The 27,904-nt window shown below is 41.1% G+C and overlaps 2 protein-coding genes across 4 annotated transcripts; both read left to right on the top strand.

Annotated features, from left to right (window-relative positions):
* The first annotated feature begins 257 nt into the window (after positions 1-257).
* On the top strand, positions 258-20,764 carry scube2 (signal peptide, CUB domain, EGF-like 2). Of its 2 annotated transcripts, none has more exons than XM_071515788.1 (23): positions 258-380; positions 858-974; positions 1,418-1,543; positions 1,998-2,132; positions 3,219-3,344; positions 3,460-3,576; positions 4,615-4,704; positions 5,604-5,720; positions 5,848-5,970; positions 6,285-6,401; positions 6,576-6,698; positions 7,045-7,161; positions 7,336-7,425; positions 7,600-7,722; positions 8,456-8,623; positions 8,997-9,200; positions 15,250-15,420; positions 16,777-16,944; positions 17,291-17,452; positions 18,070-18,267; positions 18,389-18,541; positions 18,657-18,736; positions 19,373-20,764. In XM_071515788.1, the coding sequence occupies exons 1-23, from the start codon at positions 293-295 to the stop codon at positions 19,517-19,519; spliced, it is 3,060 nt and encodes a 1,019-aa protein (XP_071371889.1). In that variant the 5' UTR covers positions 258-292; the 3' UTR covers positions 19,520-20,764. The 2 variants fall into 2 exon arrangements, with proteins under 2 accessions (XP_071371889.1, XP_071371888.1); XM_071515787.1 differs by having other exon boundaries at positions 8,994-9,200.
* A 783-nt stretch (positions 20,765-21,547) lies between these two features.
* Positions 21,548-26,485, top strand: tmem9b (TMEM9 domain family, member B). Of its 2 annotated transcripts, none has more exons than XM_071515831.1 (5): positions 21,548-21,740; positions 22,033-22,124; positions 22,748-22,856; positions 23,015-23,149; positions 25,025-26,485. In XM_071515831.1, exons 1-5 carry the CDS (start codon positions 21,669-21,671, stop codon positions 25,178-25,180), a joined length of 564 nt encoding a protein of 187 aa, XP_071371932.1. In that variant the 5' UTR covers positions 21,548-21,668; the 3' UTR covers positions 25,181-26,485. The 2 variants fall into 2 exon arrangements, with proteins under 2 accessions (XP_071371932.1, XP_071371933.1); XM_071515832.1 differs by having other exon boundaries at positions 21,548-21,746.
* The last annotated feature ends 1,419 nt before the right edge of the window (positions 26,486-27,904 follow it).

The following is a 27,904-nucleotide window of genomic DNA, read 5'->3' as shown; positions in this document are numbered from 1 at the left end:
CTCTCTCTTTCTCTCGCTCCCACGTGTACGCGCACGCACGCGCGCCTACTCTCTCTCGCTCTCGCTCTCTCTCTCTCTCTCTCTCACTCACTCACTCACACACACACACACACACACACACACACACACACACACACACACACACACAGAAACGCGCACACTCCTTTCTCTTTTCAAAACCCCCTTGTGAAGCAGATTGACAGGCTAGAATGAAAATGAGGCGGACACTCGCTCACGACTTCAGTGCGTACGCGTCCTTTTGAGAAGACCTCTAAACTTGGATCATATCACCATGGGAGCTATTTGGGTTGCAAGGGACTTCTGTTTGTTTTTGCTCTTGTTAAATAGTCGCCAAAGCGCAGCGCTTCCAGAGAATCGAGGTAGGACTGTGTGTGTGTGTGTGTTTTTTCCTGCCGTGGAGACTGTTCTTTACGCACGCTTTCAGGAGTGCGCTGTTGTTGTTTCCCCAGTGCTGTCTTAAGTTTTATAAATACCCTAAATGTTTGTTTTTTTATTAGGAGATGAATGTTATTGTCGTGGGAGTTTAATTTCCCCCTACGCATAATTTTGTAAAACAAATTTTCTTCGGTTTGCAAATTATAGGGAATGTATTTGCTTTGGTATTGGTTTTCTGTGAACTTTTCAGATTGCCTTCTGTAACAAAACAGGCTATTGTGATCATCAGGGTAGCTGACCTTTTACTGTTTGCTCTAGTTTGTCCTTAAAATGAGTAGCCTATATGGTAGATGTCATAGTAGCAAGTGCTATTTGAGAATTTGACTGATAAGTGAATTATACCATGATGCTCAGGTATTCTGGAAATCATTACTACCTAAAACCCATATGTATTTCAACAGATCCATGCGCAGAGGAGAGTGATGGCTGTCACATTGATGCTATTTGTCAGAATGCCCAAGGCTCATATAAGTGCACGTGCAGAGCAGGCTTTAAAGGAGATGGCAAACAGTGTGAAGGTAATGTATCCCCTTTCTGTTGATACCTGTGTTTCATCATTTCATCTGTTGACCAACCATCTTAAAGTGACAGACTTTTTTCTACGCACATAATTGAATGAATGGCGTTTTTAATAGGGCCGTGTATAACCTGTCCTTAACGAAAACTCACTATAATATTTCCAGATAGGCTTATAAGTCTGTGGTAGCCTACTCAGTGTTTATTGGTGATATTTTTTTATTTCCCATGGTATCACTTAATTGTACTTAATTATATATTGATGTTCCTATATGGATTTACAGTTTTGCTGTGATGTTTGTATCCTTCTAAAGCCATTACTATAGTTCTTTAAAAGATATACTATATTTATTTTTATTGCACTATAGTTATTTCTTATAGTTAGGGGTGGTTCGAGATGAAACGGTGAACATTCATATGTGTTCACTTGTGTTCCATTTCTTAGACATCGATGAATGCGACCTGGAGTACAATGGTGGCTGTGTACACGAGTGTAACAACATACCAGGAAATTATCGCTGCACTTGTCACGATGGATTCAATTTGGCACACGACGGACATAATTGTCTTGGTAAGATAAGTTTTTAACTACAAAGCCAATACGTTTTATGGAGACAGACTGCTCTGATGAGTTTACAGTTATGTTGTAACAAGTTTCTCTGGCTAACTCAGATGATATTACTGCTCTTGTCTTGTATACTTAAGTAAACTTGTACAGTGTAGCCTAATAGCAACAAATTCAGTTGCATTAAAGGCCAACCTACAATTTGCAGTATGGTGACCCTCTTTAAAACACTTTAAAACCACTACTTGCTTTGTTTACATAGTGATTTAAATTTGGTTTGAAAGAGGTTTGTTTACATTGGTAAGGTTTATAAACACTGGAAACCCGTATTATTATTATTATAAGTTAAGACATTTCTTAAAAGCTCAATTTTTTAAAGAATTTATTTGAAGATACCAAGTAACTTCCAGATTTTATCTTAAATGCCATTAATGAATGCTATGAATCCATCTCCCTGTAGATGTGGATGAATGCAAGTTCAACAATGGAGGCTGCCAGCACACTTGTGTCAACACCATGGGCAGCTATGAGTGCCGCTGCAAGGAAGGCTTCTTCCTCAGTGACAACCAGCACACGTGCATCCACCGCTCTGTGGGTGAGTGAGCATGGGCGTCCAGCGTCCTACACCTGTACCTTTTAGCTTGTACTGAGAGTGCAGAGATGCACAAAGTAGAACACAATAGAATCTGACTGCAGGGACGGGTGTTGTAGAGTTAGTGAAGAAAAACTGTGGCAACTCCCAAAGTTGGAGGACACGGCATTTAAAAGGCTATTTTAAAAAAGGTAAAGATGAAGTGAAAGTTTCAGCAGCACCTTGCCCATTCATGAGAGTTTTTCAGTTCATTGTGTGTGTGTGTGTGTGTGTGTGTGTGTGTGTGTGCGTGTGTGTGTGTAAGTGTGTCCTCAAACGTATTAAGCTGTGAAAGGGACACAGAGAATTATGTAGCAAATTCTCAAATACTCACACGCAAGTCAAAGATTGACAGCACAATGAGGGACGACAGCTTTTAAGTTGGCTCCCTTCTCTGAGGCTTTATCTGCAGCAGGCCAGCCCTAAAGGGCGCATGCTGTGGGAAAAGGAGCTCTGTGTCCGAGGGAACAAAATAAGTTAATAACTGCAACACTCGGGTCTTTGTGGCCTGTGTCATAGATGAGACTAAAGTCTCTACGCATTTGTAGCTGCCAGGCCAGAAAGTGCTTTTGTTTTGTCTTCTTCACTAAATTGAATTTAATTGATGCAAGTGCTTTCCACCCCATTGGCTTTCCCCTGGCAAGCCTGTTAAATCCTACGGACACATCCACTCAGCTGTGACCCCTCCATTCAAATGTTACAACATATGTCTCATTTTGCAGTTAGAAGTATTAGTGAGAGTGTAGGTAGTAGGACAGTTTGAGAAATTTTAGTTTTTCAGAAGATGAACTTGTAAACAATTCCTGCTCTGCTAGTGGAATGTCTTTTTTACACCAGAAATGTTAAATATAATAATAATAATAATGGAACTAGTAGCCCATGTATTTTGAATATATTCGGCATGAGAACAATCACTGTCTTTGAGGCTGTCAAGCTAATCTCTCAGTATGAGTGCCTTTGTGTTGTTTTTTTTCTTTTTTGGATTTGCCTTTGTGTGAAGCCAGCCAGTCACTGTAGGAGAGTTTCATTGTGTACCTCTCTCTATCCCAGAGGGCCTCAGCTGTATGAATAAGGAGCATGGCTGCGCTCACATCTGCAAAGAGACACCCAAGGGGGGCGTGGCCTGTGAGTGCCGCCCGGGGTTCGAGCTGGCCCGGAACCAGAGGGGCTGCATCCGTACGTGCACATCCACATAAAGCTTACTTTACACTATGCCTGTTTAGACGCACGCAGTCGGCTTCAACTGTCGCGCTGTTTATCTGACCCAAGGTTATTTGTTGTTGGCCTGCAGTGACTTGTAACCATGGCAACGGGGGCTGCCAGCACACCTGTGAGGACACGGAGCAGGGCCCCATATGCAAGTGTCACGTCAGGTACACCCTGCACCCTGACAGGAGGTCGTGTGTAGGTAAGCCCTGAACCAACTGCTTGTAGGCTCAGACCGGGAAAATCTAAAATCTCATCTAAAATATGATGCCACAGCTATGCGGTACACATCCCTACATCCACCACAATATCTGTAACTTCTGCCCTCTTCTATTTCTTAAAACCCTCCTTTTGAACACATTTTAAACCTCTGGATGAAGTAGCAATCATGTCTTAAAGTGATATTTCACTTTTGTAGTTCCCGGCACTCATATTCCAGTATGGGTTCATGAACAACCATCTACCAAAACTGGCTGGTGGTCCTAACACACATATATCAATTGAATTGGGGGTGACAGATATGATTTTTTCATGTTCTAGGTCATCGTTTTCAGAAAGTAATTTTTCCTAATTGCAATTAGTAATTGCAACTGCAAGTAGACTAAAAATGGAGCCTGAACACATGCAGTGAATACACATTCCAAGGCCAGCTTATGTTGGAGTTTGTTTGTGTAGTAATGCGGAGGCGATCTTGCTGGGAAATGAAAATATGGTACCAACGTGAAATATCTCTCTAAACAACTTGTCTGTGCCAGTTCTCCTTTTTTTCCACACAATGCTTATGAATGATAAGGATCAGTCATCAGATATTGGGTAGTATCTTTCTCTCTAGCGGCAGTGTGTGTGAGGTCCAGGCGTATCACTGCGAGGTTGTCTCCAGATTCATTTTACTGATCTGCTGTGTTATCTGCCACACACACACACACCAAGACACTGCACACTGTATATCTCAAGTGAAAACGTGCTTCTGGTTACAGAAAGGTGACACACACAAACACCCAGAGGTGCTCAGCTTAAATCATTTGTTTGGGGATGACTTGTAATTTAACTTTTTTGCAATAACAAAGTAAAGTTGTTTCCATCGGCCAATAGTCTACTGTAGATAAACAAGCCAAAAGGGAATCTTAAAGTTCAATTTAAGTGAACAGAGAAGTCACAATACATGAGTCAATTATTATCTTTGGTGAATTTGTTTACCTATTGCCTGTTTATGACTCATCTCACTTTGTGTCTGTCGCAGAACGAGATGAAGCCACCACCGAGTCCTCGGACCACAATTCCACATCCTTCACCGAGGTTGACAAACGGGTCAAAAGAAGGCTGCTCATGGGTAATAATTCCATTCCTAATCATAATGTTTATACATCGCACCATCTCAAACCGAATCAGTAAGCTCACCAGCAGAAATGAATGTTTACAATGACTTGACGGTGTATAGAGTTGCCACGATCCAGTCAAGAGCGTTCAGAAGGGGAGAGGAGTGGTAATGCCTAGTAAACCAATGCATTCCTCAGTCTTTAGAGCAAACTGTGAAATGGCTATGGACTCTCACTTTCTCACCCCCGATTCCCCCCCGGAAAAATATGCATTTGTGACAGTGTGGTACATTTCACGTTTTCCTTCCATTTGGGAAGGGTAGAGTGTGAACCTTTTCTCCTATATTTAGCCCCATCAGTTGTGCGATGCTGGGTCAGTCTGCACACCTAAAACATTATATCTGTAATGCTTCACTAAGTGCATGACTTCTCCTGTGATATAAATAATGTCTGTTGGGTGAACCAGGTTGTTAACATGCACTTCACCAATGTATGGGTGTAGTCTGCTTACAGACATTATCCATCACAAATGTATTATCACAAATGTATTATCCATCACAAATTTACGCTATAGCAGCCATATTTTAGGGCCTCATTCATTTGTATCCATCGGGTGTTTTGAAATTCTGGAAAAAAGATTATTACAAATTACATATATTGTATGTGCTTCACTCATTCAAATGTTCAAAACCGCCTGTGAAGTTTAGCAAATAAATGCACAATCTGTGGAATACATATTTGCGCTGTCACATTTTTTGTTCATCATGTTCATCATTTTGAGAGTTTTGCATTCAGAAAATCAAGGTTATATTTTGCTAAGGATTTATATGACAGATGGGGAACAGTATAGCACATTCTGCATGGAGGTCGGTCAATAACTGGAGTGCATTCATGTTGTGTCGTGTAATTTCAGAGACCTGTGCGGTGAACAATGGGGGGTGTGACTGCACCTGTAAGGACACATCCACAGGCGTACGCTGCAGCTGCCCCGTCGGCTTCACGCTGCAGCCAGACGCAAAAACATGCAAAGGTCAGACTTCCAGTCCACTGACAACCTCCACAGAGAGGCGCAGTCTCTTGGCACTCCCATTCAGCTTAGTGCATTTGTGTAGTAAGTCTCGCTAAAGGGTTGTCAGGATATCACCTATTTCCCACAGATATTGACGAGTGTGAGCTTCACAACGGCGGTTGCGATCACTTCTGCAGGAACACCATTGGCAGCTTCGAGTGCAACTGCAGGAAAGGCTTCAAGCTGCTGACAGATGAGCGATCCTGCCAAGGTACAAATGGCTCCTGACTTGTCTGCTTTCTTCACAATCTGGAGAGTTAGCAGAGATGTCTCCCTTAATACTACTACAATAGTAATTAAGATGCTTTATAATGAAATGCTGCTTTTTCTCTTACTACAACTACTATCAGAAACCAATGGTACATTACCTCCCCAGCTAATGTAACACACCGCACATGTCCAATTGAATTTAGTGGGAAGATTCAGTATCAGACACAAATGTGTTTTTGGGTGGGAAATCCCTCCTAATGATTGTAACTGACTGCCCCGCTACCATGTCATCATCTCTCTGCTTTTTGATTACAGATATAGATGAGTGTTTTTTCGAGAGGACATGTGATCACACGTGTGTGAACTCCCCCGGTGGTTTTGAGTGTGTGTGCAACAAAGGCTACACCCTGTACGGACTGGCCCATTGCGGAGGTGAGACTATAAGTGGGGAGGGGGGAGCTGCACAAGACAGCTTTGGCATCACACACAAGTGTGCAATTTACAGATGTGTTAAGTTGTACATAAAGTCACAATTTATAAAAGTGAATAGTTTATTGGTACGCTGGAGAAATAGAACATAATGATGGTTTTTCCCTTTCCTCTCAGACATAAATGAATGCAGTGTGAACAATGGAGGTTGTGAGCAGGGTTGTGAGAACACCATGGGTGGATTTGAATGCCATTGCCATCCGGGCTATAAGCTACACTGGAACAAAAAGGATTGCATTGGTAAGCCAGTGCCTCTGCACTTCTGCTGAGTGCTCTGTCATGCTCTTCATCTCTTTGGAAAGTGTGTGAGGAGATAATACACGCCATCCCACACTTTGGACTGAAACTCGGGGGACAAAAACAGGAGATACTTTTAGTTCTGTTTTCTTTTTCTCTTTAATTCTCTGTCGCTCGGTTTTCTTGTGCTTGAGAAAAAGATTCAAAACGCTACAGTGCTGCCGGTGCTGTTAGGATGTTGGACTTTGTTTCTTGTTCTTTCTGTGCCTCGTCTTTGTGTGCCTTTTCCTCCCTGTTGCAATCACAAGTGTTCTTCTTTACCTTGGAGTTTGTTGTGGTTTCTATCTAGAGGCTGAGGGTTTACCACCTGCAAACCCCCCCTCTAAACCCACCTTGAATTGTAGTAAGCAGGAGGGAGGGGACCGCTGCTTCCTGACATGCCAGTCCCAAGTTCATATCAGCAGCGGTGAGTTGGTTAGTCAGTTAGTCGGCTAGTTGTTTGAATAGTCGGTAACATCAGCCTGCAGAGCGAGGCTTCATGTTGCTACATGCTGCCTGTTTGCTCTCTCTGACTTGGCTTTTGTGGCCCTAACTTTTGTCTCCACTGGTCTCTGTGTCACGGCCCTGTGTGTGTTTTCAGGGACGGAGGATTCCTACACTGTGACCTGTGGAATGCCTCTGCCCTGCTTGGCTGAAGCACAAAAGAACAACACTGGCTTGTATTGCTTGGGCAAGTACACAACATCACAGATTTACATCTCTGTCTCAACGCTCTGACACACAAAACAGTAACAACTTGATAACAACACAGGCATTCATTGTTTTTATTTGATATAAAAGTAGATACAAAATGGCAAGATTTTCCAAGGGATTACAACACTATTTCTGTTCCTCTGTCCTGTAGGCCCAGAAATGCCAAGTGTTCCACGTATTAAGACCACAGCCACTTTCAAGTCTGGTACTGCAAAGTGCAACTTAAAACGAAGTCAGGAGAGACTAAAGGAGAGCCTGAACGCTGCACACTCAGGTACAGAGGTTCCTATATCACAAGCTTAAAAACCCCTGAAATTACAGATAGACATGGAGTGAAATTACAAACTCTTTCCACTTACTGGTTGTAAAACAATTTGAGTTTACGAGGAAGTGCCAACATCTCATGCAACAGTCTTGAGAAGATGAACCAGACCTGAACGCTGCTTTGAAGTTAAACAAAACATTGAGCCAAATGTGAAAGAAATTTGTAGAGAAAGTGGAGCGGTTTTGAATGTTTTGAATGTCTCAGCACTGCACATTGTCTGGCGGTGACAGGGGAAGATGTAATTAGCCATAGCACGCCTTTCAGTTGGGTTTGACCTAGCCATCAATCAAGTGGATTTCCGATTGTGGGATTATTTTGTTTCCCCAAAGGGTTCCGGCATGGTCCTTTACATCCCTCACAGTCATTGAAAGGGCACATAATTGCTTCAAATAAAGGACATTTTCACAATGCCATCTCATCATCCTCTTTTGAGCTTGCCAGTCTACATACATACTGATAAGAACAGGGAAAATATTATATAATTAACTGCATACACAGATTTTTTTACACAGATTTTCTTTGCTTACGACGTCTGATTTGTTTTCCATGCAATTGTTGTGCCATAACTTGTTTATTTTCTGTATTAGCAGCTGTGATTTTCTTTTAACGATTGTGTGTGTGTGTGTGTGTGTGTGTCTGTGTGTCTGTTGGGTGGCGGGGTGGCTGTCTCCCATGTCCACAGATAGCAGGTTCCCGTTCACTGAAAACGTCCAGTTCAGCTACGTGAGCCTTCGCTGCACCTCATCTGGCCGTCGAGTGCGCAGCCGCCACGGCAGGAAAGCCGGCGAGGAGGACGGCTCCTCTATCACAGCTGAGTTTGAGCTGGATGTGAACCTAGAGGAGGTAACAGGTTGGTCTCTCTGCGCTGCCTGCCTGCCTGCCTGCCTGTGACGTCAGCCCCCTTGGGTGTCACCCTATGCTTCACATTCTCCTCTCTCTTTCCCTGCTGTCTGTTCGTCACTAAACAAACCAAACTGTTAAAGTATCTCCTGTTTTGACTCGGCTGTGGTGGTGGGCTCTGGGTCGGGACGCAGGGTCGAGGTGTTTTTTCTTCTCCCTTTGAATGGTGAAAAGATTATTCTTTATTCTTTCCCTGCCTTGATGTAGTGTTTGCTCATGTGAATGGGTAGGTAAGCATGTGTGCATCTAGGTGTGAATGTCCGATATGCGATGTGACATTGTGCTCTGGAGACAGTTGCGGTATGGAGTGCTTCTCTCAGCAGAGAGCTGTGACCTGAACTGTGTGCGTCGGCGCTCGGAGAAGAGGCTCAGGAAGACCATCAGGACGCTACGGAAGTCCATCAACCGCGAACAGTTCCACCTCCACTTCGCCGGCTCCGACTACGAGCTGGCCAGGGGTCTGGGCCAGCCGGTCGACCTGCCAGGGCACTGTGTGGCGGGACAGGTGCTGGTGGGCAGGAAGTGTGGTGAGTAGGCAGGTTTTTGGATTTACCTGTTACTCTGCGTACAAACCAAGGTTGAGGCCACTCATGAATTGAATTGAGAGTGCATGGTAAATTCCAATTGGAGATGGAGTTGGAGTTGGAATTGCACCCAGCTCTAAGGAAACAATTCAATTCCAATTCCTGGAATTCGAATTGAATTGGAATGATGGGAAACAGAATTGAATTCCATTAAATTCTACAAAATTCCACTTTTAAGAGAGGTCGTCTTGACTTGCTAAACATTATAAATCAAACATTATGAATCAAATAAAAGACAGTTAAACAAATCAAATACATTCAATCATAATGTTTGTATTATGATTACATGTTATGCATCAAATACCACCTGAAAGGTCCCTTCAACATTTTATGACATTCAGTACTGATAATATATAACACTACGTGTAATCTCAGATATGTGGTAAGAAAAAACAAAAAAACATGGAATTTCACAGAGTTTCACTGAATTAAATTCAGCTTCCTGGAATTGCAATTAAATTCCAATTCTGTTTGCTGTAGTTTTTTCAAATTCCAATTCCAATTTCAATTCCTCAGTTAAATTGGAGTTGGATTGATTGGATTTATGAATTGACCCCAAACCCTGGTACAAACCTAGGTAAAGGTCAGGACATCCACCATTCAGCCAGGCGGCACCTTTCATCTCTCAGGCAGCGCTACTTATTGCGAGAGCGCAGCTCCAAGCGCTTCTGTTCCACCGAACATAAGGCAGCAGCGGCTCTGACTCGTTCCTACACACAGGGTAGTCTCATAGTCATGTCTTTAAGTAATTGAAATAGTCCATGCCAGTGAGATATATTTAGACAAGTTGGTTTAATGATTGGATTTGGAGCAGGTGTTGGCCAGATGAGTGCCATATTTGGTTTGCAGACATGCTGTAATGAGCTCGCAGGGAAGAACAGAGAGACTGTTGTTGGCCCTCCAAGCCATGAGGTCTTCCAGCATCTCCCTAGGATAAGAGTGTAACATGAGGGGCGATGGCAGGTCTCGTGGTAGCTGTTGCCTCTCGGTCGGGTTTTATATACAACCCATAATGGAGAAAATGTTCATTAGGTATAATGGCACGCTGTCAGCGCTAGTGAGCTGAAGGCTGGCATGTGTTTTCTCTGGCTGAGATGAGCGTGCGCCCCTAGTTTCGGGCCTCACAGTGAGTTCACTGCCTGCTACACGTTGTCTTAATATCAGTGAGACGGTGCGAATGGAGACGAAAATATTGCCTTTCTCTATTGAGATGTTTAAACAATCAAATGGCCTGTGTTTCGTTCGATAAACACATCGATACCACCAGCATGGAAGATGTTTAATCTGATTTAGACCTAAACCCTAGATCATCGGTAAACCTGTAAACCAGCGTATTTCATTAGGCATATTAGTTTTCCTCATTCTGAACTACCATACACAGATCAAATCAAAGTAGATGTGCCTGCTAATGTGAATAGGGCTGATGAGCGGTGGAAAGAGTTTATCCATTCTAGGTCTTTGAACTTTGAACAAAAACAGTCCAAAGCTAAAGCTACTCTGTAGTTTTCCAAGAAGTGTATTTATTGGGACATTGAAAGAAAATGTCACCTAATGCACCAACCATTTGCTTTATCTCCCTACAGCTATGTTTTTTTTGTCCTCTTTTTGGCCTCTAAATTACATGAAAGTAATTTCTTGTGCTGAGCTGACACGGCATAAACTTAAACTGCTCCTGTTAGTTATTTTTATGTTTCAATAACACAGGTCTTAAGTATCTTGATTCCTTAACTCGGTATTCCCCCCACTGCACTTTCAGGTCAACATTAAGCAGTCTATTGGCTATGGCAGGGGTGCAGACATGTAATTTGGGAGGGGGGCTGAAAGGCATTCTTAACCTCCAGCTCTTTAAAGGAGCTATATTTTTCCCTCCTCCCCCACCTCCCGCTCTGGCTTAGCTCTGAGTGCAGTTTAGTCCTTTCAGTTTGCCCACTCCATTGAAAACCTCATTGGGGCTTGTTCTCACTGCCTCAGAAGGAGAGCAGACTAAAGCTATCCCGCCACAACAACATCGCCTCTGTCGCAGCGGGAGAAAAGCTGTGCTCGCCCTTATTCTTCTGTGTATTCTTTAAAGCATTTTCTCTCTCTCTGTCTCTGATGTGTTACTGCTAGAGGCTGCATCAGCTTGTATACTGTTCCAGGACATAATCTCTGTTTAAATACTTGGTATGGCTCATTTAGTTTATTATTTCATTAAGTATGGCATTTTTCTTTTCACTTGATTCTTATTTCTGTATTAAAACACGAATACTTCAGCATGTTTCTGTATCAGAATGTGAATGTTTTGTTTTATCATGTGAAAAGTAAAACAACTGCTGTAAAGCGTAGCAATTGCAATGATCCAGAGATGCTGTGAATTGAGCTCGTCCACTTGTTCCCATCTACTTGATTGTTGTAGTCAACTTGTTTGCGTGTTTGTTTTAACATTGGAGATGTTTAGGAAGTGCTGTTGATTCAAGCTGGCAGTTTGAGTGCTGTGTCCCCCCAGCCCCCCAACCAGGGCCACTTTGCATGACCCCCAGCCACTAAACTGCTAAAGAGAATTGACTTCAGCCACACCATGGGAATCAATTAGCATCAGCTGTTTGGGCTTCTGCTTGATGGGCGCAAGAAGCGATTGGGCCAAGCAGAATGGGGGGATTCAGAAACCTGACCCCTTTTATTGGGTTCAGCTCCTTACCACTGTGATACCGTAGTGTTTTCCTATGTCATCAAGTAGGCAAAGACTGGGGACTTGAATAGAGGTGAAAGGTCTTTTAAACCTCTTTGGGGCCATCAATTCGAGGACTCTATAGAACCGGTTCTTTGCATTTGAAAGGCTTCAAGGTTTTTTTTCTCTCACTCTCACTCTCTCTCTTCTCTCACTCCTTCCCTCTGTCAAATAAAAGCTGTTAGAGGACAATGCAATGATGGCTCCTCATGGTCTTTCAGAATAAACAATAGGCTGCAAAAAATGAACTGCTCTTGAGAGAATTACATTTTCTTTCTTTGAAGGAAAATCTAACAATTTGCTGAGCCACGTATAATGGATCTACGCTAAAGCTTTTGTGTGTCAAGCTTTTAGAAATAGTGGTTCTCTACTGAGAGGCAGATCTTAAAGGCTACTACTGAGGCACATTTTGGACTAAAAGCCTGAGGGTCTAATTGATTTATTCTGTTGTGAGATCAGCTACAGTTTTCAAGTCCTGAAGTTCTTAACGGCATCAGACAGACACAATAATTCCCAAATTAATTACAGGCATCACTCTGGATGGTAGGAACCAAAGCAAAATGGTGCTCATCCCTTTAATCAAGCCTATGCAGTCTTGTGAGATAAGAGGCAAATGCTCCCTTTGATTTGCCTCTGTCTGCTTTTTCTAGAGGTGAGGGTGCTTATGATAGTATTAAGAGCTCTTCCCTGATGCACAGCCATGCTTCATGAAGTATTAGGACTTGTCTGATGTGGGGCACAAAGGCAGATGTGGAGAAGCTTGGTGCTCTTTATTTGTCTGAATTTTTTGCATAGCTGCATCAGGTTGACTTTGAAAGGCGTTTTAACAGCTTAACACTGGGCCTCTGTGCATGTGCGTATGTGTGTATGTGTGTGTCTGTATTTGTGTGCATGCTAACATGAAAGAGAGCGTGCGCACCTTCCTCTTTAAGTGTGTGTTTGTGTGGACAGGGCCATGCAGCCTTTTGGGGGCCTGAAGCAGGCTGTGATTCGGGGCCCCAGTCTGGTCCATGCCATGATCAACCCACTCAGTGATCATCAACCCACTAGCCAAAAGATAGTTTAACTGCTCTAATGTAGTGACAGTGTGCAGCGGCAGCACATTGCTTAGTAATGTTACAGTAGTACTGTTACAGTAAAGTTATTACTTTACGGTAACCAGCTCAGTAACCAACAGTGTAACAAAATACTATTTAAATTTTAATAATATTACCATTACCAATAAAAAAAAAAAGTTCTTACTTTTGTTATCACCCCTATAAATATCAGATTGAAGTTGAATCATCCAAAAACTACATCACACTCCTATCCCCCATTTTATTTTCTTCATAGTTCAGTGTTGTCTTCTGTCACTGTGCTAGCTTGGATGAGAAATGGGAGAAAAGTTTACTTTCTCTGGGTGGAGGTATTCCCATTTATTTTATTTTATTGTGTAAAAAAATGACAAGTAACGTAATAAGAGTAACTTTGAAATTAGTAACTTACTTTTTTTAGTAACGAGCCCTACGTTGTTTAGTGATAAGAATCCAGGGATAGAGAAGGATATAATAAAAAAACATACACTTGAGAATTTAATGGGGGGTGTAGGCTCTGGGCCTATTAATGACGGCCCTATGAAATTAGTTTTGCATGTAACTATTTTCCAAGTTTGGATTTTTAACATGTTTGTACCCCCACTCTAAGTACCTTTAACCATGTAAAATGATTACACTAATTCTATTAAATATCAATCTTAACAAATGTAGTAGTACGTAGCCTTTGAGAAAGCCATTTCAGGAGCACCAAATAGTTGTCCTCCCTGGTTTATGGTTGTGATATTTTTTGGATCTTTTCCTGGCATCTTAACAATGCTGCCTGCATCAGTTGCATTGCAGTTAGGCCAACAACCTAACACTGGATAAAATGCAAACCCTGATTAATGGGATAAATGTTGCAATTGGAAGTAACACTTTCTATGACTACCATATCTCTCATGAGGCATTATAAATATAATGCATTCATAAATTCTTATGACCATACGTTTAAGAAGACATAATGATTACTGTTGCATTATATAAGCATTCCTGAAACATTATAAATATGAGTCTTGTGAATGTTTATGACTAGCTATCTATCAGAGGTTGTGGTAATCATCAACATTCACAGGACGACTGTAATAATTCATTATATGTATGTGTATTATATTTATAATAATTTATGAGTGCTTATATAATGCATCAGTAAGCAGCATGTGGACGTTTATGACTAGTTATCTCTCATTGACATTTAAAGGTTGTCTGACTACATCTGATGGATAACTAGTGATAAACATTCATAAGATGCTTGAGCCAAAAGCATTCAGTGATCAACTATGATAAATCATAAAAATATGTTCTAGTATCATAATAACGGAAATTGTTAAGGCTATAGCCTGTTTACAGAACTCAAATACAGACTAATAACATAACATCTAATAAGTCTAAAAGGGAAAATCACAGCCCTGTGTTGTTTAGGCATTTAAACAAAGTCAAATCACATTTATAATTTTAATTTCATTAATCATGCAGCCTTATGCCCCATCATCTTTTCTCACTTTACATTATCAGTTGAGTAATTGTCTCTTTTGAGCCCATCCTACACGGCTCTGTTTGAACATACTTGAGAGGCAGCTGGTGAAGTCTGGGTTACTTTTGTGATTGAAGATTTGGGGCTGGATGAATGTTCAGCTTTATTGGTCTTGTCATGCAACTGAACTGCCATATTCATAGTGTAGATCTGCAGTGTGGTTAGGGCTGTTTCATTATGTGTAGCCAGAGGGCACACTGCTGAAGTTGTTCATTCATGTCTGCGTTTCACATTGTCTATCGCACCTGTCCCGGTTTTTGTCGGTTGCCACTACTTTAAATTGATTTGTCTGCAAAATGAATGTAAATGATGTGTGCAGACACAACATTAGGTTTAGGTTTTTTACCTCTATTACGTTTATGTAATTTTTGATTACACTGGCTTGCCTGCTTAAGTGAGTTTCAGTTTGATGCACATTCCACAATATTCTTGTTAAGAGAATAGATGCATTTAAGTATGTAGTGTACATGATTTTTTTCTAAGCCACTACAATCCTAAAACATAACTGTCAGCCTTCAGAGAGATGAGGAAAACTGACTTTGGGTAAACAGAGGCATGGTCCTTAGCCCAGTTTTGCTGTGTGTGTAGCCAGGGATGCACCTGTGTGTGAGAGTCTTACTTCATATGAATCATTTTGGCAATTCTTAATGTAATCGGTGTCGTTCTGCCTCCCTCTGTTAGTGAGCTGCAGCGTCGGGACGTACTATGACGGGGACCAGGGGAGGTGCGTTCTGTGTCCAGCAGGAACATATCAGGATGAGGAGGGGCAGATGTCCTGTGAGGTCTGTCCCGGGCCTGAAGGGAGAGGGAGCTCCAAGGTGGTTGGGGCTCGAAACATCTCAGAGTGTGGAGGTAAGACTTTGATAAACTACAGCAAGTGTCATTAGAAATTGTAGATGTAGATAAGTCACAGGAACACACCGTATTCAGAAACACGCAAATAATGGATTGTAACAAACAAACAAGTCCAACCAAATATCATCATAAGTATTTAGATTTTAAAATAAAGCACTTAGGTAGCCTCCGCCAGTATAATCAATACACAAACATAATTTAGGCCATCCAACAGTTTAAAGTAGAAATGTTTTTCGAGAGCCCTGCCTTGATAGATCGTGTATACTGTATGTAACACAGATAAAGACATGGCTGTAAGATAGATTGTACCAAGGTCCCACATTGTGAAATTTGTTAATATCCTCTTCTCACAACTTACAGGAGGTCGTTATTTAAGGTTTGCTGTCTCCCAGCCACTCCCACATATCCACCACCATCAAATGGGAACAAATGGGCACACCTACAGTTCAAATCTTAGAAAAAGAACATAAGTTGTTATGATGGCCTATCTGTATCCATCCAGTGGGTGTGAGTCACCTCTATTCACCAGCGGATAGTCAACAGGTCCGTCCATAATCACAGAACAAGGATATACAAATAGAGATCCATGAGAGATCGAAGAAAGGTTCTCCTTGATGGTTTGATATTTTATAAAAGTAATCTTTAAACGAGCCTTTTAGAATCTCATCCTGTTATGAATTTGAACCGCACAGGATTAGCGATGGTGCCGCGATAAAGATCTCACCGGCAGATGTTCTGCTTTGTGTAAAGTCAAAGAAGCCTGGGCTTAGATGTTCAAGATGTATTTGAATTCAAAAGGCGTCCTCGGCCCCCTCCCGGTCCTGAATGAAAGGAAAACGAGCCACCATGTTTTGGGCTCCTCCATTGCCGTTATCGCAGTCACTTTGCGGCTGTGCGTCCCAGATCCCATCTCCTGCTTCTTTCAGTGACAGACTAAACAAGAAGAGCTATCAGCAGACTCCCAGTGGCAACCAGTTTGTGTAAGTCACTCAGGAGATATGTGAGAGGTGGTTCAGTCAGAGATAAAAGACATTACATCACTCCATTAACATGTGGGTTTGCTATATGCTCTTATCTTAATGGTAAGGGAGTGTATTTTCTCTTATTGGCTGAGAACTGGTGTGTCACCACAGGCGAAATGGTAAAGACCTCATGAAGTGAAAAATGAATTCAAGTTGTGAAGCGGTTCATCTCCATAAAATACTCCAGGGAGATAAAACAGGCCAAAAACTTCATAATAATTCAGTTTTCCTTTTTCTTCAAGCCACTTGTCATGAATTGTCCTTGATTTCCATTGCATGGTGTCTCTAACAGTTGAAGCTCTGACTAGGCCAAATGTGTCTGTGTGCCCAGGTCAGTGTTCCCCAGGTCAGTCCTCTCATGACGGCTTCATCCCCTGCCTGCCCTGTCCACTGGGGACGTACCAGTCAGAAGTGGGACGCACCTCCTGCTTCCCTTGCGGAGGGAACCTGGTCACCAAGCACAGCGGTGCCGTTTCCTTTCAGGAGTGTGAGACCAAAGGTGAGGTAGTCATCTTTTTCATTGCTGTTGTTGGGTGAAAACCTCATTTTTTTGTCCATGTTTTAACTTAAATGGAAGGATTACAGGGGTTGAGAAGGTTATGTAACCCTTGGGTTCATGAAAACCTTTCAAAAGCCATTGAATAAAATGAAAAATGGTCATTAAGTTAAAAACATTTTTAGATATGAGGTTTTCCCCTGCCAACAGCATCATGTAGTTGTACAGGTTGCTTTGAAATTCTGTTGGGTGTTGAACTCTGCTGCCCTCTGCAGCTGTTTCAGTGTTTGTACATTTCAGCTCTCATTCTGTACTCATTCCTCTCTGTCCCTCCCTCTGGCTCCTACAGTCCAGTGCTCTCCTGGTCATTATTACAACACCAGTACGCACCGCTGCATCCGCTGTCCCATGGGCACTTATCAGGTGGAGTTTGGCCAGAACTACTGCATCTCCTGCCCTGGAAACACCACCACCGACTTTGACGGCTCCACCAACATCATGCAGTGCAAAAGTATGTATGTTTTGTACACAGTAATGTTTCTGAGTGCATGCTGGTATTCAACAGCTGTGGAAAGAGAACTAGAATGTCCTACTCCAGTAGAAGTGCTGTTCCTTTGTTGATATTTTACCTAAGTAGAAGTAAAGGTAGTGGTGTAAAAATGTACTTAAGTAAAAGTAAAAAGTAACTCAGTAGCTTTTACTTTTACTCAGAGTTACTTTTTAGTAAAGAGAACAGTTAGATGTGATGTTCTCCATGCAATTCCAAAAGGATGAGTTCAAACTAGATTCTTTTAATTGGAATTTTTTTAAGTTACAAAATAAAGTGCAGAAAGTAAAGCCTGATTCTTCTTCTTTGCCGACTGGATGTGATTTAAAATGTAGTACTTAAGTGAAAGTAAAATTACTGACCGTAACAAATACTCAAAAAAGTACACAAAAAAGCTACTCAATTACAGCAATGTGAGTAAATGTAATTAGTTACTTCCACCCTTGGTATTCAAGCATATATGATTACATGCAGCAAATGAAACACAGCAGCAGGACACGCAGCAGAATTCTGTCCTAGATAATTAGCATCGCTGCACTAAGAAGGTATAAACTATTTGACGCTGTTCTGCCACTTCACAGACCGACAGTGTGGAGGAGAGCTGGGAGATTTTACCGGCTACATCGAGTCCCCCAACTACCCAGGGAATTACCCAGCTAACATCGAGTGCACCTGGACCATCAACCCTCCGCCCAAACGCAGGATCCTCATCGTCGTCCCAGAGATCTATCTCCCTATCGAGGACGAGTGTGGAGACTACCTGGTCATGAGGAAAAGCTGTGAGTCCTAGCTGTGTGTGTGTGTGTGTGTGTTTGTATGTGTGGTACTGGAGTTACAGACTACTAGCGTTAAGCAAATAATGTAGGCTGATCCTTTTGTGCCCATGTCCTGATTTCGCAGCTCTCTCCAACTCTGTGACAACTTACGAGACTTGTCAGACATATGAGCGTCCCATTGCTTTCACCTCCCGCTCCAAGAGGCTTTGGATACAGTTCAGGTCCAACGAGGGGAACAGTGGGAAAGGCTTCCAGGTCCCATATGTTACCTACGACGGTGAGAGGAAACGTGGCGATTTGTGTGGTGTATAATGTTTCTTCCTTCATGTGTTGCACACATTCAAATGGATTGGTGGCGCTAAGGAGCTGTTGATGTTCTTTGTTTGTTTCAGAGGACTACCAAGAATTAATAGAAGATATAGTCAGAGATGGAAGATTATACGCTTCAGAGAATCACCAGGAAATTCTCAAGGTATAATAGCGTTTATAATTGTACTACACAAATGTCTGTTGTTTTTCGAAGAACTGTCATGGTTTTTGCATATTGTATTCTAGCAATGAAACAATGTTACTTAGACTTTGGCCCAGAGTCGGCCAACATTTACCCACTTGTAACGATTAAAGTCAATGAAATGTAAAGAAATGAAAAGTGACATATTATACCGGTACAAAAATGTTTCCTATAAAATTTGGCCCTGCGCTTGTACTTGTTTGTGTGCATCTATATTTTATCCCAGTGCAGCCTGTTGTTTAAGGCATGCCTGTTATGTATGCCTGTTATGTATGCCTGTTTTCTACCAGTTTTAAATTGTACAAAGTTATTGAAATGGAGCAAAACATTTGATCAGCATGTATTCAAATAGTACAAAACAAAATGTATCATTTAGCCCAACACAAAACCACACTCAGTGATGATAGATGTGCCAGAAGTTCTACCAATTTGTCTAGCAAACTGAAATTCTACCCAGCTTTGCTCTTAACGTCATCCTGTATTATATGCATATAGTGACCTCTTTTGGAGACATGTAGAAATACAGGTCACATTGGCTTTACTTGTCATATATTAAATGCCTATATTTAACACTCATACAATGTGTTTTCCCGTCAGGACAAGAAACTCATGAAGGCGTTGTTTGATGTGCTGGCCCACCCACAAAACTTCTTCAACTACACAGCACAAGAGTCAAGAGAAATGTTCCCTAAGTCCTTCATCCGATTCCTGCGTTCCAAAGTCCTGAGATTCCTGCGCCCTTAGGATGGGGGCGACTGTCATCCGGCTGCCATGTGGATATTTTATGAAGAGCCCAGATTAGATACTGGCCACAGTGTCTATTTTATCCATTGACCAGTTGAAGAGCATTCTGTAGTGATCCTGTTTTCACACGGACAGATACGAGAGTGGACGATACACAGAACTGATCCTAAAGAGAAAGCAGACCAGTCAAGCAGGTGGACTTTTAACTGGACCTTGGAGAGGGAAAGAATGATCGGTTCTGACACACATGGGCTTCTTCAGACGGCCATCTTGGTTTCTTCCTGTTTCTTCCATTTGTTCGGAAATGTGTTTTATTGAGCAATGCAAGAATTGCAATGACCTGCTTTTGTTTTTCAAGTCTCCATCTCAGGATTCCAATCCAAAGTGCTAGTCTGCTCTTTTATGATGTTCCTTTATAGTGTTTGGGTAAAGCTGAGAGAGATTTGGAAAGTTTTTTTTATTTTCACATTAATAATATGCATCTATTTGAATATTGCTGAACACATATTCAAATCACAACATTATGAGAATGTTGCTAATAGCATGGTGTTAAGACACAAGTATGGTAGCTAACTGAGATATATACTGAATGTCAGCATTATATAGAGTGTGTATCTAGTTATAACATAGGCTGCTGTTTCACAAGTAGAGTTGAATTGTTGACAGAAATACTGCTCAATATAAGAAACAAATATAGCACAAATGTGACCTTTTCTTGGGATCGTTATAGCACTACAAAGTACGTAGTGACACCACAGAAGCAATTATTCTTATGAATGTTTTGTATATGATGTAAAAAGTTTTAGGTGAAATGTTAATGTATTGTAGCAACTAAATTCCTGACACGTGTAGCATTGACGCATCTCCTGACAGCCCGTGTATTGGATGTTTCAAGGTAACTGAATGAGTGCCACTATCCTGAAAAACATTTTACCTTCCAAAAAACAGTGGGTAGTGGCTTTTAGGCTTTCATGAAACACCATTGCTCTATCAAAATGCCTGCGCATCAAGACTTTTCATTATGAACCAGCAACCAAAGACAACTCTTCACTCTTCAGACACTCAGAGAAATGAACATTTGGAGTGATGTGATTTGAGATACAGAGTGATAGGAGGACACAAAAGGAATAAATGATCCGATATCAAATGAAAGTTTTGTAAAATAGAATTACTCTATTCGCCTGTCTTAGATAATAAATGTATGTATATTTTTTATTGTTTTGTACATCTAACATTGCTGTAAATAAAGATAGTAAACTTATTTGTGTGGTTTGTTTTAATGTAGACTAACTTTCTAAATGAAGTGTTTCAGTTGCATTTCATTCACAGAGAAAATAAGAGTGGAAAAGTGACTGGTCTGTTAGGCCAGTTTTTGTCCCAGTCTATTATATTTTCACACTAAGGCTCTAATTCACTAAAATTGCATTGTAGGAGCAAATAGCCAGAGCAAATTACTTATGGAGAGAGATTGGACTCAATATTATTGACAAATGTGTGTATAATGATCCATAAATATAAGAGACACATCACAAATGTGCTTTACTATCCACAAACAAATATCTCTCTACTTGTGTCTTATAAAATTTACTCAACTGCTGGACCAAAGCAGCCTGGTGTCCAACTATAGACCAAAGTGCATATTGACTAAAATAGTAAAATCACGCAAAAAATAGCCACAACATATGTCATTGCGTCAAAGTACACAATTTCCAAACGGCTACATTTATATCGTAACCATTAAGGCAATAGTCTGATTACGCCGTTTACATGATTACATAAACTGCCATCTCCCCATAATAATACCGTTTACATGACTGCAGTATTTATTTGGATTATCCAGAGAAAATTGATTTTTTGTTTTGTTTTGTTTTTTGTTTCCTGTCCCGCTACTATCAAATTTAACCAAAACATTTACAGCTTTGATTCAGAGCATCATGTTATTAGCCGCAGCCATCACGCCATGATCCTCCGGTGGGCGGAGACTACCGACCCGCAGCTCCGGAAGATACAAGTCAGCTGGTCGGAACCTAGAGCTGTTTATCCAAATTAGCCTGCTGGCTAACGGCAGCTACTACTGTTTTTGACGTTATTTTTGGCTGCCGCGGAAGCTTGTTATCTGGACACTCTCAGTCTGTGGCACACTATAAAAATGAATCCTGTATTCCCTCTCGAGGTTTTGTCCCTGGTGTGTTTTTTACTGTTAACACAAGCGGGCGCGAAGGTAAGTGTGTCGCTAGCTAGGTTAGCATAGCGAGGCAGGTTAACGATGATCCGGCTAAATTGAAATTCCTCCTCTCTTGAGCATGAAATTATTTAGTTTGTTAATCTTGACAAGCTAAAATGCCATAGTCAGATACATTTCCTTTTAGTTCTTCACATCACAGTGAGAAATGCTGCCGGTGTTGCTAACGCTAACCTAGAACCACGTATTTTGTATTTGTTGTTATCGACTATCGGTGTCGCCATAGCAGAGGGTGTTTGACAGTTTCTGTGTTGTGATCGATCCCCTGCAGAACTCTGAAGACATTCGCTGTAAATGCATCTGCCCGCCGTACAGAGACATCGAGGGGCAAATCTACAAACAAAATGTTTCTCTGAAAGACTGGTATGTTGTGTCACTCCCATCACTCACGTTGGACTTCCTCTTCGTGGATGACTAGCATTATTCAGTGGTGGAAAGAGTACTAGATTGTCCTACTCAAGTAGAAGTACTGTTGCTTTGCTGATGTTTTACTTGAATAGAAGTAAAAGTACTGGTGTAAAAATGTAGTAACGTTAAAAAGTGGCTCATTTAAAATGTACTCAGAGTAAAAGTTACTGAGTTACTTTTTTTTTTTTTTTTTTTTTTAGAAAATAGAACATTGTTACATGTGATCTTTCCCATGCAGCTCCAGAAGGATGAGAGTACAGAGTTCAAACTTGATTCTTTTAAATTGGAAATTATAAGTAAAGCCAAGTTACTCTTCTCTTCTTTGGTTCATTGCAAATGGCTCCACAATTGGCCAATACATGATTGTCCAGTTTCTGTTGCTTATGTAGAGCCTACAAAATTTGTATTCTGTAATGGATATGATTCAGAATATAGCTAATACTTCAGCAAAAATGTATTCAAGTACAAGAAAAATTACTTAGTACAAAGTACACAAAAGTTACTCAGTTACTACCACCATAGACATTAGCTAACCATGCCAGTTTCTTACATTCTGCACCATTTCTCCTGTTTTCCAGCAATTGTCTTCATGTCGTTGAACCCATGCCGGTTGACGGGAAAGATGTGGAGGCGTATTGTTTACGTTGTGAGTGTAAATATGAAGAGAGAAGCTCAGGGACCATCAAAGTAAGTCGAGTACCTGAAGTGTGTGTGTGTGTGTGTGTCACAGGGTGGGGGGTTGTGCGTTAAGGCCAGCTACATTACTTTACAAGATGTTTAATGTATTTGGATCATTCACATGTCACAGGGATCCCAACTGATCTGTTATCGTCCGTAATGTTTAGGGGACCATCATAATGTACCTGTCCATCTTGGGCCTGCTGCTTCTCTACATGGTCTACCTGACTCTCCTGGAGCCCATTCTGAAGAGGCGTCTGTTTGGACACTCCCAGCTTATCCAAAACGATGATGATGTTGGGGTATGTGTTACTCTTCTTGATGTATTTTGTGATAATATTGTGGTAGCTTACATGGTTCAAAGAGCGTGGTCAGACAGTGTCGACCTGTTTTATTGTAGACCTGGACTTCTTGTTCTGTTCCACCCTTCCTCCGCCAAAACAAAAGCCTCAAAGAAGCATGGGAGACAGAGCTTCCTAAAATGTAATTGGGACCAATAATGTAGACTCACTATGTTGCGAACACCTTTACTTTCACACCAAGTAGAAACTATTATATCTCAGTCCGGTAGTAATTTTAATATATATATATATATATATATGTCAAGTTCAATTAACTACCTTTCCATAAAACATGTCACAATGGATTCACACTATCTTGGTAAAAATTAACAAGGTATTGAGTGTCTGTGGTGATTTTCAAACCATTTTGGGTGGGGAAGCTTTCGCCTAGTAAGAGGCTATCAAGTAGGCAGACTTGTACTGAGGTAAAAACGCCTCTCTAACTTCCAAAGTACATATGAAAAACAACACAGAGCACTTCTGATGTTTTGTGACATAAACATGGAAATGACAAATTTGATGAGGTGAGGCTTTGATGAGGTGGTAGAGCAGCTCGTCCCATCTGAATGAATGGCTGTTATCAACATTGCGGAGTAAGACTGTACTCCAAACGCAAGGAGTGATGTATTGTTGTATTTTTTTTTTAAAACTCAGTCCAAATCATATTGATCAAAGTGTTTTATGTCTGGGAGCTGGGGCTCACTGGAGAATCCATTAGCCACCGCAATCACAGACTGAAAGATTGCAGTGTGGAAGCTCATAAACATGAAGCAGGCAACTTCCCCATGTTCTGTTCACAACACTGCAAGTCTATATTAATGGATGGAAATTAGTTAAAAGTGTGTGTCCTGGTGGCTCATTGGGTTAAGGTGCATGTCATATACTCTCAATATCATCGTTTAGTTGCATGTCATCCCTTCTTCCACATTATGCCCTGTCACTTTACATTGTAAACTGTTTAAAAAAGAAATACCGTTAAAAGAAATTGGTAAAGTGCATATGAAGAGCAGTAAAATAAATTGGTTTCCAAAAGAATGATGAAGTGCTTAGATATTAGTCAAAGTAAAGCAAAACGGTGATAGCCCCCACCTGTGGTCAGATGTGGTACTGCAGCTGCCTCACTGTGGTCTCTGTGTTTCACTGGCAGAAAGAGGGAGTGTTTGGAGAGAGGCGGTTTTTCTACATGGTCCCCATGAGAATGTCCAAATAATGCAGCTGTTACTTCTAGGCTTTACAGAGGTTGCTGGATTAGCTTGTTTGCCAAGTGATGGAAGATTTGTAATGACTTCAGTTTCCTCTTTGTGCTTTCAAGCATTGGTACAGCAGCAAAGCAAGAAAATCACCACCACTGCCAGAGAAAACATGAAATAAAGATAACACTACAATTAACTAATTTCCCCCCTAAACCAAAAGAAGTGTTGTTCTAATGTTGAGAATTAATTTTTAATCATGGTGAAGTGTCCACAGAAAATTATCTGTAGCACAGCATCTTGCACCTGAACCATAACTGGGACCAAAACAGAGACGGATGTGTAACCAAAACTAAGATACCCTTAAGCGCCACTGCTGTATAACTCACAGAGGAAATGCCGGGCTTGGACTGTTTAGTCAATTTCTGATAATTGACAAAAGAACAACATCCAGAGAGTGAGGGGGAAATGTTGGTCTGCCTTCCCCAACACAATTTAGTCAGAAATGCTAATGACAGTGCCATTCCCCTTGTTATTGGCCTGTTATCGCCCTAGTAATGTGCTTCTTGTGATATCCCGATGTCTGACCTATTCAACCCTTCATGACTTCTGACCTTCTTATTTCCCCCCCCCTCTTTGCTTTCAGGACCAGCAGCCTTTTGCCAATGCTCACAACGTTCTCTCCCGTTCCCACTCCCGACCCAACGTGTTAAACAAAGTAGAGCATGCCCAGCAGCGCTGGAGGAGGCAGGTCCAGGAACAGAGGAAGTCTGTGTTCGACCGCCACGTTGTTCTCAGTTAAACTCCCTTAACGAACACGGGGTTCTTCGTGGAGCATAAACACTGTGACGGAGCCCTCGATTTATACCTTCTCCTCTCTCCTCCGCTTTCTACATACATTCTCATTTGTGATTTGTATCTCACTAAGTATGATTCAGTATATGTTTCCAAGGTGAACACGGTAAAGCGATCTTGAGGTTTTGTAGTGCAGAAATCCCCTGGCAGACAGGTACGATCAAAACTGGGAACTGTGCTAGTTACTCTCCAAGCAGCACAAGAGATTACAGTGAATTCATTTTTGCAATCCTAAAATGAACAGTCTTTCATATCATTTCCAAAAGCAAAATTTAATCTCTACCTGCTGTCCCGATTTGTGAAAGTGCCAAGTCACCAGAGAGTTGCAATGCAAAATTCACAGTAGAGACTAAGTGTCAGACCAAAATTAATCTTGCAAGTGAATGTTTTTTTTTTTTCTTAATGTCTGCAACCCATGACAGAAAAGTAACTCTTTCGTCCTCTGGCCACAGTGGCTGGTGGAGTCCAAAGTTTACCAGTCTCACAATTCTACCAGCCAAATAGGCTTTTAGAGCAGAAAGGCACATTCACACGATGGTTGGTGCCTGTCGAAGAGGCTGGGAGAGCGGACTTGTATACTGACTGCAGTAATGGTTTATTAGCACGTGGCTAGTGGCAACTTTCCACCCAATTACAAATATAACTACTGCTGCTCTTACCGCAAGGCATAGGAAAGAGTGTAAAGTGTAAATGTTTGTATCGGCTTCATTTGAAAATGCATGTTTTATAATAAATCTTTTATAAATTTATTTACAACTGTTCACCCCTATCATAATAACATGTTACTGGTGTGAAAATCCTGTTTCATGCATTCAAATCAGTTTGATATTTGGAACTAATTTCACTGAGCCTCGTTGCAGAAATTAATGCAGTTATACATTTGTGTTGTCATAGTGAAATTAGCAGTGCTATTTATCCTGTCTGTTGAAGTCGGTGCCCTGTTCAACTGCCTAGACAAATTTAATGTCTATTCCTTTTATATTTTGTTTTTTCCCTCACTTCCATGTGCTTGGTCTAACCTCTGCTCCATTATAAAGGTTTAAGTAATATTAATTGTCTTAATCTGATAGACAGCGTCGGTATGACAGGATCGTCTTACTCTGAGGTGTAAAAAATTTGTTATTCTTTTGAGTAGTTGGGCAGTGTACAGGGGAGGGGGCATCGGAGAACCACTGTTGGGAAACCTATGAAAGTGTTCTTAACTCTTGTATATGTGATACCTTTAAATTTGAAATAAATTTATGTAATATTTGTGATTCTTCCATCTGTGGTGTCTTGACATTTCCTTATGCCTGACATTAGCAGGGGTGGGCCTAACTAGCAACTTTTCTGGCAACTTGGAGAACACAGAGTGGTCACCAGTATTTAAATTAGCGGTATTATCTTTGCATTAAACAGCAGTACTACTCAATCCTTGTATCCATAATATCTTCTCGGGTATGTGAGTATGAACAACTCTTGCCAAAAACAAGCTAAAGAACTATGACCACCCTTTGAGGCAACATGATACATTTTGATGAAATAGATAATTTTTAATAGACATTTTCTCATCAGTTGGTATATGTGTCACAGACTACAGATTTGGGTTGTTTTTAGATTTTGGACAATGTTTTCCTTTCAAAATCTTTCTAATTCTGCCTTTCTTGCCAACCAAGCTGATACCACATCAGTACATATCAGTGGGATTATGGAGACAAGGATGGACTCTAATTCAGAAAACGAGCAGAATTTGGGAACGTGGTTCACTTAGGGATGGTAGTGGAGTTGCTGAGCTGTCAAAGGAAAAATAAATGATTACCCATTCTCAGCTCTACTGTGTAAAAATATACACAGGGTGCACTTTGAGTTGAGTTTAAGTTTTGTAGTAACAGAATTGTTGAGTGTTGATTCATTTTTCTTGCTCTGGAACCCCAAGAACTGGTTTCAACTGCTATCCAGTAGTGAAGCACATGCTGTTGGTGCTTGATGGAGAAAATATCTTAAAATCCCAATGGAGACCAATTGCAAGGGCCTCTGGGGAGGGAAAGTGACAGCTAGGGCCCCTGTTCCTGAGAAAATCAGGAGGGGAGAGGAACAGTGCTACAACCAGCCAAAGATGCGGCACAACTGAAAATAAACTTGCATATTCAGATTAAAAAAGTGCAGCTCTCTTCAGGTGCATACAAATCTCCCTTATTGGATTATTGTTAAAACTGAGAAAATCCCCATTCCTCTCCCCTTGACAAATCCAAAATATTTCCTAAATAAAATCTCGAAAACACTCCATTCAACAGTCTTTAATAGCTGACAAGCAATTACAATCAATAAAGGAAGATTATTTGTATATGGAAATGTAATCCATTTTATGCACAATTCGGTGTGTTCTGCAATATACCAAATCCATGGATAAGTCAAGCTTACTTCTGCAAGCTTACTTTTTCAATGTATTATTTAAAACCAGTATTATTGGACACTATCAAATTTACACGGACTGGAACTTAAAGATAATGCTAACAGACACACATGTCCCTACAGGAACATTAGAGAGCTATTACAATGATTTGGTGCATACAAAAAACTCCAACTGGTCACTGGCATGCTGCTAGTCCTTCTAATTTATCCCACACTCAATAAGATTTCTTCCTTTCCCTTTTTTCTAACTTCAAAACATCTGGAAAGTACTAGAAGGCAG

Source organism: Centroberyx affinis, unplaced genomic scaffold, assembly GCF_046629955.1.
Source record: "Centroberyx affinis isolate AG114_WGS23_722 - 3 ecotype Tasmania unplaced genomic scaffold, CSIRO-AGI_Caff_v1 ptg000369l_1, whole genome shotgun sequence".
Classification (NCBI taxonomy): Eukaryota; Metazoa; Chordata; class Actinopteri; order Beryciformes; family Berycidae; genus Centroberyx; species Centroberyx affinis.
Note: the sequence above shows the minus strand (reverse complement) of the source record. Positions and strands in the feature narration are given on the sequence as shown.

What these genes read in the sequence shown, in the direction of transcription:
- scube2 (XM_071515787.1), top strand. Translation starts at nt 293, where the DNA reads ATGGGAGCTATTTGGGTTGCAAGGGACTTCTGTTTGTTTTTGCTCTTG. An exon ending in CAAAAGAAGGCTGCTCATGG is followed by an intron (nt 4,705 to 5,603) that starts GTAATAATTCCA and finishes GTGTAATTTCAG; the next exon opens with AGACCTGTGCGGTGAACAAT. An exon ending in GAACAAAAAGGATTGCATTG is followed by an intron (nt 6,699 to 7,044) that starts GTAAGCCAGTGC and finishes GTTTCTATCTAG; the next exon opens with AGGCTGAGGGTTTACCACCT.
- tmem9b (XM_071515832.1), top strand. Translation starts at nt 21,669, where the DNA reads ATGAATCCTGTATTCCCTCTCGAGGTTTTGTCCCTGGTGTGTTTTTTA. An exon ending in AAGCGGGCGCGAAGGTAAGT is followed by an intron (nt 21,747 to 22,032) that starts GTGTCGCTAGCT and finishes GATCCCCTGCAG; the next exon opens with AACTCTGAAGACATTCGCTG. An exon ending in GAAGCTCAGGGACCATCAAA is followed by an intron (nt 22,857 to 23,014) that starts GTAAGTCGAGTA and finishes CGTAATGTTTAG; the next exon opens with GGGACCATCATAATGTACCT.